This window comes from Nasonia vitripennis, chromosome 1, assembly GCF_009193385.2.
Source record: "Nasonia vitripennis strain AsymCx chromosome 1, Nvit_psr_1.1, whole genome shotgun sequence".
In the NCBI taxonomy this organism is placed as follows: Eukaryota; Metazoa; Arthropoda; class Insecta; order Hymenoptera; family Pteromalidae; genus Nasonia; species Nasonia vitripennis.
In genome coordinates, this window is record NC_045757.1 from 27897948 (window position 1) to 27911428 (window position 13481).

The 13481-nt window shown below is 35.0% G+C and overlaps 1 protein-coding gene and 1 long non-coding RNA gene across 6 annotated transcripts in view; one reads left to right on the top strand and one right to left on the bottom strand.

Annotated features, from left to right (window-relative positions):
• The first annotated feature begins 399 nt into the window (after positions 1-399).
• The window catches only part of LOC116738556, a 67949-nt gene continuing 54867 nt past the window's right edge, over positions 400-13481 (top strand). Inside the window, exon 1 of the long non-coding RNA XR_004344817.1 lies at positions 400-1139. This is a non-coding gene — a long non-coding RNA (uncharacterized LOC116738556). The remainder of the gene's footprint in view (positions 1140-13481) is intronic.
• LOC100680216 (myosin-2 heavy chain-like) lies at positions 2999-10553 on the bottom strand. 5 transcript variants are annotated; one of them, XM_008213976.2, is made up of 9 exons: positions 10494-10553; positions 10149-10401; positions 9244-9336; positions 7402-7540; positions 6652-6748; positions 6007-6182; positions 4773-4974; positions 3930-4012; positions 2999-3610 (listed from the first exon to the last, which is right to left on the bottom strand). In XM_008213976.2, exons 2-9 carry the CDS (start codon positions 10312-10314, stop codon positions 3352-3354), a joined length of 1215 nt encoding a protein of 404 aa, XP_008212198.1. In that variant the 5' UTR covers positions 10315-10401; positions 10494-10553; the 3' UTR covers positions 2999-3351. The 5 variants fall into 5 exon arrangements, with proteins under 5 accessions (XP_008212198.1, XP_032454708.1, XP_008212195.1 ...); XM_032598817.1 differs by having other exon boundaries at positions 10490-10552; XM_008213973.3 differs by having other exon boundaries at positions 10149-10354; positions 10490-10524.

The window sequence follows — 13481 nt, forward strand, 5'->3', positions numbered from 1 at the left end:
TTCCGAAACAACAATAGGTTATTCAGTTGTGTAGAGTTTTCCAGTGTGGTAATGAATGAAAAATAAGTATATAGTCCATGATAAGACCAAAGTAAGACCGAGAATATTCTAGTCTTGTGCGCCAGACTTCTTAGAAGACAGTCGATTATGTTGGGCGATATCCCTTTTATAGCAAAGGTTATTGTAAATGTTTAAACGTGGTACCGCTTCTAAGAGTACGAGCTCAAAATTCTTGAAAATAGCTTATTAATTCTTCTAAAAAGCATGCGAGAAATATTCATACTGAAGCACTACCACTAACATTGTATGTATTAAAAAAAGGAATTCACAGCATATAAAATTAAAAATTGCAGGTCATCCAGAGCTACTGAATACAGGGTTGTTTACAACATAATAGACTCTGGCGTTGGGTATCTGAATTATCTCATCCGAACTCCAACGAATTGTTAAGCATATATACGATAACGGCAAATACGCCTCCAAGGAAAAGTATATCGCACAGAAACTCGCTTGACGACGATCGTGTGTATGCGCTCATCGTCACGTATAGCTAGGAAAAGTCTGCAGGGTGGCCGAAAGTTCATCACCCAACTGTCCTATTATAACGCATCTATATATACGTATATATTCGGCGCGACGAGCATGAATGCTCATATCTATCTGAGTAACGTCAGTGGAAATACACACCCGCGCCGATGACTATTTCGAGAAGGCGCGACACTTTAGCGACTGTCTGATTGCACGAAATAGTTGTGTGCGTCTGTATATTCGAATACTGCAGAGAAAGAAAATAAAAAAAAAAGAATATATATCAGTGCTTATGATAAGGAGTGCAGGGTCGTGTGACCTCTTCTAATCACGTTTCCACTTATCGTTCGGCTGTATGACTGTATTTTAATATCGTCACCAACTTTGCACGCGTTCACGAGGATTGGACCCAGTCTAATGACTAATCAGACGATGATACAGATACTGCAGTGTTCTAGTAATACACGTTGTAAGTTTATGGGGATGTTTGTGTATGACATTTTTTATTTTGAACGATATTCGATTGAATTATAAATGTGTGTAATGTAAGTTTCCGATCAAAATCCAATCAATATTATGTTATATTGCTTAAAGCAGTAAATGAATAAGAGGTAAGTGCCAGAATGTTTAATTTATTACAAAATTTTTGATACCCTTTTAATTCAAAGAAAAAAAAAGTAAAAACTACAACACTTTTATTGGGCAAAAGATGTTATTCAGTTTTTCAGCACGTGTGCCTAATTTAATCTATTATAGAATAAAAATACATCTTGTAGTGTATGATAAACGAAAAATCAAATAATATTATAGTTCAACAATATCAAACATAGATTTATTCTAGAACCAAATAGGATTTTCAATTAAACGAAGTGAACGAGTGAACGTAGTACCTGTTGGCTATCCCTTCTTCTATAGGCATATCCTCTATATGTTTCGACTGTTGTTAGGTAGATGGCACCACTTAGTTGAATCACATAAATATGTAGGTATGATATGTACAGAAGAGTCAAAATACCATATTATTTTATTTAATCAACGAAATTTTCTCCAAACATAATTATTTTTTCTGTATGTGTTCTGGTGCTATCGATTTTTATCGCAAATAAGAGCAACACAAAGTCAAAAGCAGGAAAGTCGAGTAAATCGATAGCTATACGGAATGTTTAAGAAAGATGTCTGATGTATTAAAAAAAAATTAGCGTAGTTATTTTCAGAAAACAAGTTCTTATGCTTATCATCTTTAAGATACAAAACCAAATAACACTATGGCGATACCTCCTAACATTCAGAGAATTGTGAATTTGTAGCAAGTTTATTCTTATCTACAGTCGAAAATATAAAAAATTGTGCATATTTTATAATATTTTTATAAATAGCATGTTGAATAGTCATCAGGTGTAATGTTGATACATCGTTTTAGAAAACGTACTCTTACGTTGTGCACCGCTATAATTGCACTCAATCCACATCAAATGTTGAGTGATTTGCTGCTATACCCATTTCTTCTCTTCCTTTAGGCGTGATATCATATCGAGCAAGTCAAGCATTAATAAATACGCTAAAATAATGCGTATCGGTGAAAACTCATACAGTCGAATGGCGTGCATAGTAACAAGCTTATCTAAGGGAGTGATAGCGCCTTATTTGTCAATTAGCGGTTGGCATTATGTAATTTATACTATATACTGATGCACGGGTTCACGCGAGAAAAACATCGAACGACGTGTTGACGCGGACCCAGGGTGTCGCTATAGAACGTGTCAAGTATGATTTAATTAGCTATTCTTTTCCTTCTTGATCTTTATTCATGGATAAGTAATTAATCTTATCTTGCGGCTGCGATACCAAATACATTATTCTTATTATTTTTTTTTAATAAAATGCTGTAGAAAAATCGGAACACATTCATTTATGTCTATAAAAGTATTGCGAGTATTGCATATAGAGAGTGTGCTTATGAAACAATATAGTTATACAAAAAAACAAATGGATACATAATTCTTTTAAACATATTATCATATTTCTGATAATGGAGCGAACGCATACATTCATTTACTCGATAAAATCTATTTTAAATAATTGAAAAATTCAATTAAGATAATGTTATAATAATACTATACGTGAGTATTGAAATAAAGTATAATTAAGTATCATTAAGCATTCATCATGAGTATACCAGAGTTTTCGTTAGGTATAATGCTATATACAAGCCTCTTGGAATAGTCTATTAATTTAATTTGATAAAGTTTGGCCAAGTTTCAAACACTGGTTGTAACACATGTTAGGAAAGGTATATTGTGATGTATCCTTATATTGCCGGTTATTAAATATGAATCTTAAGTGATGATTTGATAGTTTTGATAATCCACACTAAAAATGCAAGTTTACCAATTCTTACTATGCGTTCTTATTGTTCTAAAATGAATTACTAATATAAGGTATAGGTATTATAATGATAAAGCTGTTCACATATTTGATATTTAGAATTTGTACCTTTTACAAAAGTTTATTAAAAGTAGTTCGAGAAGAAACATTCAAAGCAATGCAAGTATAACCAAGAAATACTTGCTCAATAAGTTAACAATTTGCAGTTTCTTCTGTATAGTCACAGAAGTTTGTAGCAGTACCGCGTTAGTTAATAGAATAAATAATCAAAGTATAGTAAAAACAATTTGAAACAATCAACTCTGATAAAATAAAAAATAATAATAATTCGAAACAAAATTTCGGAATCTGAGAAACGCCCCATTAATTTTGGTCTTAATACAGAAAGGCGTCATCCTCTTAATTTGCTCAAGTCGACGTAAGCCCTCTTCTACAAAATCAAACCCGCAAGTCCTTGAAGTCCTTGTCGACGTTGGTCTCCTTTGTCCGCATCGTCTCGATCCTCGGCGAGTAATCACGAGGCCGATGACGTTGTTGGATCGGCGCTGTGCATCTAGCATCTTTCACCTGTACTTGATGCATCTTTTTGGGACTCCGTTGTTTAGCCAACGGACTCTGGACCTGCGGGTTTAGCTGCTGCTTATTCTCGAGATCATCGCTTGGCTGCTCCTGATTGATACCGCTGCCTTCGGCTTGTCTGCGAAATATAATGGCTCGACTGATGCTGTTCGTATAATAGGGATCAAGAGGTATAGAATTCAATCAAGCAGCAAAATCTAAGGCGTTGTGTATTGTTTAAAAGGGCCTCTATTTGGAGATTGTCGTTGTAATTCAACGTGACCGACTTACTCGCTCAACCGATTGTCGTATAGCATAATGCCGGCGCTTTTGTAGACTGGTTGTATTGTTGTGTGGCATTGATGATGAAGGTTTTGTGTAGTGAAAATTATATTTGAATTTCCAGAAGGGATTCGATTTTCGATAAAGTTTTAATGTTTTCAGATTTTTTTGTATACCTTTGACGTTTCTGTAATTTTACTATTGCCTTCTTTGCTAAGGCCAAGTCTTTTTGTGTCGCTCGTAACTCGTCATTATTTGCCTGGAAACAAATTACAGCGCAATTTTACTAAAAATACTTTCTTTGATATTACATTAGGTTTGCTTAAGTGAGCAAATTATATTTGTATCAGCTTTTTACAGTGCAACTCATACGTGGCACACACAGATATGCTTTATAACAAACTGAAGATCATGAACATTTTCTATAAAGTTCTTGTGTAACATTTCAAAATTGATGTTAAGATATTCATTTTTGTTACTAACGTATATGATTATGGAGTAAACGATGAACTTGATAATTACCAAAAGAACTCAAAAAATAACAATTACATTTAATAAAATTAAGGTATAGCGTTGTATAATAATGCGCAAAAGTCATATATTGCATGCTTTAATTGTAATACTCAGAATTTTCGATAAAGTCCCGACTACACGCAAAGCTTAATTTTTTCGAGCTGCGCATACTTATCATTCCGATGACCGCCTTCTTGTTTTCGGGCATACTTATCACTTCCAATGACAAATAATTTTTCAAACAGTAGTTGCAGCGTCTGACCTTTGCTTCTCAGAAACCTACGTAATCTACATAATCTCTCTAATATCATCGCTCATTTTATTAGTAACACTCTAATTATCCCCAATAAAAAAAAAAACTGGCTTCTCTCTCACTCGTTTAATCTGTAAGCCCTACCGACATTGACATCTTGATGATAATAATAATAAGGATTCATGCTAACATATAATACCGCACGCTCGCGCGGAGTCGAAATGCGATGATTGAATAGCTCGCCCTTACGTACCGTTAATTTCTTCTCGACTCTCTGCAGCTCATCTAAGCGTGAATCCGACAACTGACGGATGGTGATTAATTCGACGGAGAGTCTGGCCAAATGTTCCCGGTAGCTTTGCTCGCGAGCGACTGCCTGGTCCCACAATTCCTCCTTGGCCCTCACCGCGTCTCGCAGTGATTTCATGTCGTTTTCTAGAGCGTCCAGCTCAGATCTGTCGAGTAAACGTACTTATATGTCGTCGTTTGATAAAACGGACTGATTACAAGGTTTGTTATGGAGAAAGGGTTCTCAAGGAGCTATTCAACCGAGACTCCGTGATTGTTATATCGCGGCTGATTGGGATATTTTTTCTTTTTAGAAACTTCAATCAGGCCTATTCAAGATGCGGATCTGATTCTTTTTCGAATTTGAGAAATCCCAATCAGATGGCTTGTAAAACGTTCGTTATTTTCTTTATCACTTTGGAATATAATAATTCATCGCGATATTTCCACTAAATAAAATTATTCTTTTCGAAAAGCCGGAAGAATCTGATCACGTGAATTTATCATAATGTACTTCAGCGATCTTTTCAGGCCAAGCGCAATAATTTCATCTTTTTATGTAGTTAACAGCACGATATCAAAGATGTATCGTAATCTTCTGACTTTCCTATATCGATTGTATAAACGCAATTAGGAAAGAAAATATAAACAAATTTTAAATTGTCGACCAGCCAAACGCGCAATTACGAACTCCGAGAGCATTTAATATTCATTCAAAGTGCACAAACTGATTTGCTGTTTACCTTTAATTATACCCATACATTTGTACCGCGCGCAAACATAATTAAACACTTTCCGCACTTGACCCACATATGCGCACGAGAAAAGAATATTTACTCAACCATTTTGATTCCAGTTATAACGTTTCGTCTCGCTCTCGATATGCTATGAATATCCGTTTTTTACCGAACATTAATTTAAATGAAATTTTCAAATCACTGCGCAAGTCTTCGAACCTCGCGCCAAAATTAAATTGCGAATCCCTCCGGCGATCCCTCATCAATACCCAAAATTATCATCTGACGCGAACTTCGCCAGCCGGCCGCTCTAAATCAATTAATAAAGTCATCCATCAGCGAGCCTAACAACCTCCGGCCCACTAAATCTCCATCCGCTCGTTACAGATCGCGACACGAGTTCGCGGCTCCAAAAATACACCCGCGGCCATAAATTCCAGCTCCGCCCACGCGCGAACCCACTTGCTGATAGAGATGAGGTCCGCGTCATCCGCGTTGCTGCAATCGACTACCGTCTGCTGCACTTCTTCGAGCGAGATCGTCTGAATCGAGCGATCGACGAAGCTCTGAGCCATCGTCGACGTGCTCGCCTCGAGCGAAGATGCGACCCCCGCTGTGTTGACTGCGCGATGGTGGAGCTGAAAATCGAATTTTGTCATATTTCGAGTGCGGGATATGCATACAGTGTATTGTCGGGGCTATCTGTAGCGTGAATCCGTCGACTCCCGAGGGAAGCGCTTCCCGATATTGTTAGGGAAAACGCCACTGGTATATATTTTAAATGGGATTACGAGTCTAATTAAGGAGCTTTTGGTATACAGAGCTTGAAATTTTAACGAAGTTAGCGTGTTTAACTTTCAACGAGGTTTGAAACTTTGGAAGCCGAAGAAGTTGCTAAAATTTTTAAAATGAAATTCAAAAACCGCTGTAACAAATTTCCGATGTTTTCAAAAAAAAAAAACTTGCAAAAAGTTCGTATTTCCAAGCCAGTGCGCCGAGATCCTTTCCGGATACTTTAAAACGTCCCAGCGTATAAAACGACCAAAAAGACGACGCTGCGCGTCGCGAGGGTGTAAAACTGAATCGAGCGAAAATCCGAGCTCTTACTGCGACGTGAGACTGTTGTTTTTCTCTGCGTAAAGCCTCCTCTAGCTGAGCGGCTTTTTCCTCGAGCTCTTGGGTACGAGCCGTGGCTTTTGACAATCTGTAAGCGAAAGCAGACGGATTTTTGTTTCTATCGGTTATTGAAAAAGGTTTTGTACAAAAAATATAGAAATCATTTATTTGATGGATGTGCATATTTCAACGCCTTCTCCTCTTTCCGTTTACGATATTTTGAACGACGATATTGGACGTGGAAATATTTTTGAAATTGCGATGCATATTACATTTTTTGCAAGACTTTTTAGTTTCACGTTTAATATTTTGCTTCGAAATAAGTATTCTAGCTGATCTATGATCTGAGGTACAGTAAATGAAAAATTTTTCCAATAAAATGCTACTATATGTATTCGATGAAAATTGGCATCTTTGTCATCTATATCCTTTCTCAAATATGCATTAATCATTCCGATGTAAATTGAATATTTTATAGCACAGTGTGGCTAAAATTAGCAGTCTGTGCTATAAAATTTTATACGATATTCTTGACTTAAATGATTCAGTTTTACACGGGGCTTAGCGCCCTCGCTACGCTAGGGTGCTAACTACGCCGTATAAAAAAGAACCATTTAAGTCACAAATATCGTAATGTACTATTAGATTTTTAACTATAATCATACACCAAAGAAAATTTAGAGACCTTTTAATTAAATTTGCTAACACTTAAGCTAGTTGAGCTGAATCAAGTAACTTTACTGGTTATTCAAATTGGCGTTTTCTGCTAAAACAGTCTGATGCTTCTCTTGGATCGTCGTGACCTTTCCCTCCAGGTACTTTGTGTAATACGGCGAGCCTGATTGTGATCTGCATGTTAAAGGCATTTGATCCATTTTACCTGGAAACGCAATCGCTGAATTTTAATTCCTTGTGCTCGTTATTCAGTACACGGAAAAACAGAAATTTATTTTACAAAGAGCAATTGTATCCTCTCTCTAAAACGATTGGATGCTGTATTGAGAATTGGAAACAATCCGATTAGTTGTTAAGTATGGAACAAGCTTTGATTGACGCCAAAATTTTCACTGTTTTTTTCAAGTTTGAATCTACTACAACAGAACGAAATAACTTTACGTCCTCATTGTAGAATAATCGATTGGTTATTTTATTCATTTCATAGTTGACCGAGTGAATATAAATAGTTCTTATTTAAAAAATACCGATTGCATAACGGATCTAATTTAATGATAGTCCAAACACAATCAAACTTATAAAATGAAAGTCTCTCAAATCTGGAGACAATTTCGCAACAACCTACACAGATATTAACTTTGTTTACATCTGTCGCTACTCTCGGAAATTGCAAAATAAGTGCCTCTGCTTTATTGTACAACTTGCGCAGCCAGCACTTAGCGGAATAACTCAAAAGCCTCGCGCTGCTTCCGAGATGTGTTAAAATTTCATCGGTCGCGCTGCCAGTGCAATAGAAACCGAAAAGCTCTCTCCCACTTGTATTTGAATTTACGAAATGTAGGAACTTTCTTTCATATACACCTACTCAGGAGGTGGAAAATGTATTTTTGACGTAGCAATCACGGCACGGCATTTCCGATTCCTTCGCACAGTGTCTCCAGAAGTTTTTCTATGAACGCGGCGCGTTGAGCTTTTTTTAAAAAAAGGGGTTGCATTACCGAGTCGACGCAGCTGTGAATAAAGTTATTTCCGAGATTATGACTTTTCTGCTTTCACAATGGCATTTCTCGGTAAACGCCCGGGCTCTTTGGAATTGGATATCGCGGAAAAGCAAAATTCTTAGGAAGATTTGGCTTGCTTTGAATGTCCACACTATATATTATGTATGCATTGCGTAAGTATATCAGATAAAATACAAATTGTTTATCTTTTTTTAAATCAAGCTATCAAGCAGCTAACAAGGGATAATTTGTAATTTTAGCTAGTTGGGAACACAAGTTTCGATAATTACACTATGGACTATTCCGATTCGAAACCACCTGTAGCTGCAAGGAAACACCTGTGCACGGCAGCTCCACTTTAATACAAAGTCGCAAGTCTCAAACCTTTTTTAAAGTATCCACCCGAGCCGTTTTCGTCCGCTCAAAGCACTTTTTAATTCTCCAGTGTATATTAACCAAGTTTTCATAAGCGTTTTCAAATCTTTTAATCACTCGCAGTGTTATCTGCGAGTTATTTCCGTGAAAAAAGTTTCGAGATATATAGCGATCGCATTAAAGTTCTTAAAAGATGTTTATTTTTCTCCATCCCGAGAGCTTTCTCGCAACTTTTTTACACCCACGCGCTGTCTACGATTCATTGATATATTCATTCGCTATACCTTGACTTACATTTCGGTATTTTTCATATAATCACTGACGAGTATACATACACGACGATCTCGTAATTAATCTAAGTAGCTAACTAACTACTGTACAAGCGAACCATTATCCTCTCATCAATTCACTTAAGATACCTGCGCAATGAAATTCAAGCCTGGCCCTGCTTCCGATGCTTTATTCATCCCTTCGTTCTTGTTTCGTCTGTATTAGTAAAATAAATCCTTCAAAGGGGCTGTAAACGACTCACCTATTCGCCGAGATTGCACAAACGGTTCCTCGCCCGCGCTGAGGCTTGTTCGCGCGCTGTTGCAGCAGCCTGTCCAGGAGGTTGTCGGATAGTCTGTAATCAATTATACATGGCTATCGAGTGAGACAGGAGGTATAAAGTGTTCTCTCGTTGCTCTTGTTAAATCTTGATGAGACTTGAAATTAGGGCGAATAAGTTATGTGCTTCGATGCAGCTTGCTTTCCGTTTGGCTGTTTCGGAAATGGAAAAGTTTGCAGTGAACTGGATGAAATCAAAGGTCTTGGAGAGAGAAATTTGCTTTAATAATGGGGACAGAGTGTTTATGCTGTTTCTGCTAGTTTGCTTTCAGTAGTTGCAAAATTACGTTACTGCTTTCGCTGCGATTACATAGTAGTAAGTTTATTATCATTTATTATGCATCAGTTGATAAAGTCAATGCAAGAGTAGTGTAACAACGTAAAAGTTTTATCTATAGGGGAGATCCTCGTAGAAATTCTACGCATCCGAACGTCAATAACTGGTGTCTGAACAGAGGAAGTATTCAATTTTTATACAAAGCTTCCCTTGATTCATCAGTCTTCCTTTTAAAGAGCAACAACAAAAGTTTATGTAATCGAACCGGCTGGTGCGAGTATAGGAAACGCTGTTTCCATCAAACAATAATAATAACAACTACCGTTGCGCAAGCATCTCTTACATCACTTGCGCTGCGGCAAGATTAAAATTATTTCGTCCAGATACATCATTGCGAGAAAAGAAGAAAATTGTTAAATTGGCCCGACGACGCTTTTTCCCAATCTACGTATAAGCTTCATACGCTCAAACCAGATAAGACCGCAAATACTTTCACTATACAGCTAGCGCACACACACACGATGTCGGCGTAAAAGCAAAGGAGAGCTAACCTATCTCGGAGCATCGTTGGCTGAACGCGTTGGAGGCGGCAGCAAGAAGCTGGGGAAGCTTGAGATGACAGGGCCGATAATTGCGGGGCGGCGAGACGGCTCTTGGCGTGCAAGTGCTCGGACGATAGTAGCTCGTGCTGCTGCTGCTGCTGCCTCGAGACATCATGATCCTGTACTCCTCGTGGATGATGATGGTAAGTGCGACTCTGAAACTTCGTCGTGTCTTGTTGACTCGAGTTTGCGCTTCGGTATACTGTGTGTAAGGGTAGACATTTTTTTCAGGATGATCAGAGAAAAGAGGATTTGTCGCTTAGGATATCGCGTGGGGGTGTGTTTTTTACTTGCTTTTTGTTATTGGCATGAGACGCGTCGGAGACGATGCTACTGCTGCGCGAATGAGTTTGGTAACTGATCCTTTTTCGTATCACGTGTCTCGATTTCGGTTCGCACTTGTTTATTCGTGCGTTATGCGAATGTAAATGTGAATGTGAGGTTACATGGATATTTTTTCATGATTTTTTTTCGTTCGATGAACGGATCGTACTAGATAATATTATAGTTGATGTAAGTACTACAAACACCATATATCGCGGTATCGTTCAAGAAAATTGAATTTGGCTAGATGTATGACTTCCAATGTTCTTTTACTAAGTTTAGATACAGGGAGTGTATCCGTTCATTGCTTGACCACTAGACGAATTGGACAAATTACTAGAGTGGACATTAAAGTTCTCCTGCAAGTATCGCCCGACAAGAGAGAGGAGTTTTTGGCCTTATAATATATTCGATGTTTTTGCTTAAAAATTTTTTCGGTTAGCATGGCAAAAGGTACGCTCAACATATTTTATTAATAATTCTAAGTTTGATGTACCACTAAATTATTATATCAGTGTTATTTTATTTTTAATATTTTTAAAGTAATCATCATAATACTTACCTTTTCGTCTTTAGTATTCAAAATGAATTCAAATTTAAAGTTTTTCCAAATTACAAAAGTAGAATCTAAAAGATATTCAATGCCGGACTTTTCTTTCATTAAATTTAATCGTGAAAATTCTTTTAAAATTGGAGTTATATAAAATATAGAAATAACTAGGATAACAATCATAATTATTTTGATTGTTATAGTTATTCATGAGACTAATTTAAAAAATAATAATCGAATAAAAAGTCTTGCACTGCTTTTTTCTGTAAAAAATGCTCATGTGAACTAAGAAGACGTGTTTATATTCATACAATTATAGATTTATTCGGAAGTGTACACAAGCGATAGATCACATTGTAGATCACTTTTCATTTACACTTATAGCATTATAGATAAAATTTGATCGTTGAACAAGTCCTCGATTAGTGGTTTTGATTTACACATAGATCTGTTAAATGATTTTCGTTTGTAATACAAAATGTTTTTACCAACTAGTAGAATTTACTTATTTCTACAGAGTTATATACCATTGCAAATGAATACGTTCTTATTATTTAGTATCTTATAAATTACATTTACAAAATATTTAAAATATTATATATCATCGGGTGAAAAAAATGAAATAATCGGAACAAATTTCAGTAACATTTTATAGCATTTTTGATTGTATATTGATGCATTTTAAATTTGTAAGTCGATCTTATAATTATTATATAATTAATTAGTTTCCATAATAGTTTTATAATAACGATATATATATATATATATATATATATATATATATATATATATATATATATATATATATATATATATATATAACTGCTGTATAATAATAGGACAACGTATTATATACTGTACTATATTTCACATATTTATTACAATTTGATCGAACAACTTTACGCTGATAAGAATATTGTTAGTTTTATCGGTGCTTGTAAGCATTTTAATAAATTATCAGTATATTTTGAAATACAATATTTTTGCAGTAATAAATATAATCTATTATATATGCAATAAAACTGCTAAGTTTATTTTGTTTGTTGTATAACTAAGTTTGGCTATTAAACATTATACGTGTATTATTTATTATTAAATATAATTATTTTATTTCTTAATTAATAAACAACAACAATAAGTTATATATTACAATATAATTTTTCTGAATTTTGATCTATATACATTCGTTCGTATATATATAATTTACTTTTTTATACAAAAATTCATAAAATGTTTGTATCATATGCTTGATCCTATTCATAGTGCGTATAGTTGGAATTTTATTTATACCTATTTACACGTATACTTTGAGCGTATTTTTTCCTCTGAGTCTCAAAAATATGAGACGATAAAGTTTCTTATAAGTATATTTCGTTTGCTTCCATCTGACATCAACTCTTTTGCGTCTCTTGAGAATATACTCTATAAAAAAATATTCATACTACTCTTGACTAAATATATCAAATCAAGTAACGCTGGTTTATTAATAAATTAGAAAATTAAGTAACTCTAGATCATTCCAGTTAATACGTATGAATGCTACCACATGAGTAATAAATGTACACCAAAATAATTCATCAATATAAATATATTGTGGATTGCATATAATAGATTTTAACGTATTCAGTTCACGGTGAGGATGGAGTACATTATGTTATTTTGAATTAGTACATTATCATACTAGTGACATAAGTTGTACTTGCGACACGGCGTGTATGCCGTGTCATGAAAAAAAAACTTATGACACGCGCATCGTATATTATTTTATGATAAAATTAAACTTTGCAATATTATGAGTCAGTCGCAAAGAATTGTACGTCTAACGGGAATGTTTATTTATTATGATAATAGCTTTGCATTTATGATTAATATATTGTTAAAAAGTATCATCGGATTTTATAAGTTATAAAAATAAATCCCTGTATAGCGTTTCTTTTGTTTCATGATCGTATATTATTTATATAAATAACTAACGCATGTTAGATGAACATTGAACTGCAGGTATCAATAATAAAGGTTCTATGTTTATTGTGCGGAAGAATTTTATTGATTGTATTATTGACCGACGCATATAATAATATGGGTTGTACGCCTCGGAGAGATCGATATAAAATTGTCCTGCATAATCAATAGCACAGAAGGATAAGAAATAATCAGTTTCTTGTAATCATCTTCTAATGCATTTATACTTGTATCTTAAAATTTTTAATTTTTTCTGTATATATAATTTATGTAATTATGTTCCTTATATTCTATAACAGCCTTACATACGTTATATTATCATGCCTCACATTACACGACGATATTAAAATAAAATATACACTCCTAAACTATCAAGATAATTAGCTCAAATATAAATATCTTAATTTTATTTAATCCACATAATATATTATTTACATAATTATAGA

Coding starts and splice junctions, on each gene's coding strand:
- LOC100680216 (XM_016988833.2), bottom strand. CDS start 10,509: ATGCCAATAACAAAAAGCAA. Junction 6,183..6,651: donor AACAACAGTCTCACGTCGCA/GTAAGAGCTCGG, acceptor TTCGATTTTCAG/CTCCACCATCGCGCAGTCAA. Junction 4,013..4,772: donor GAGTCGAGAAGAAATTAACG/GTACGTAAGGGC, acceptor ATTTGTTTCCAG/GCAAATAATGACGAGTTACG.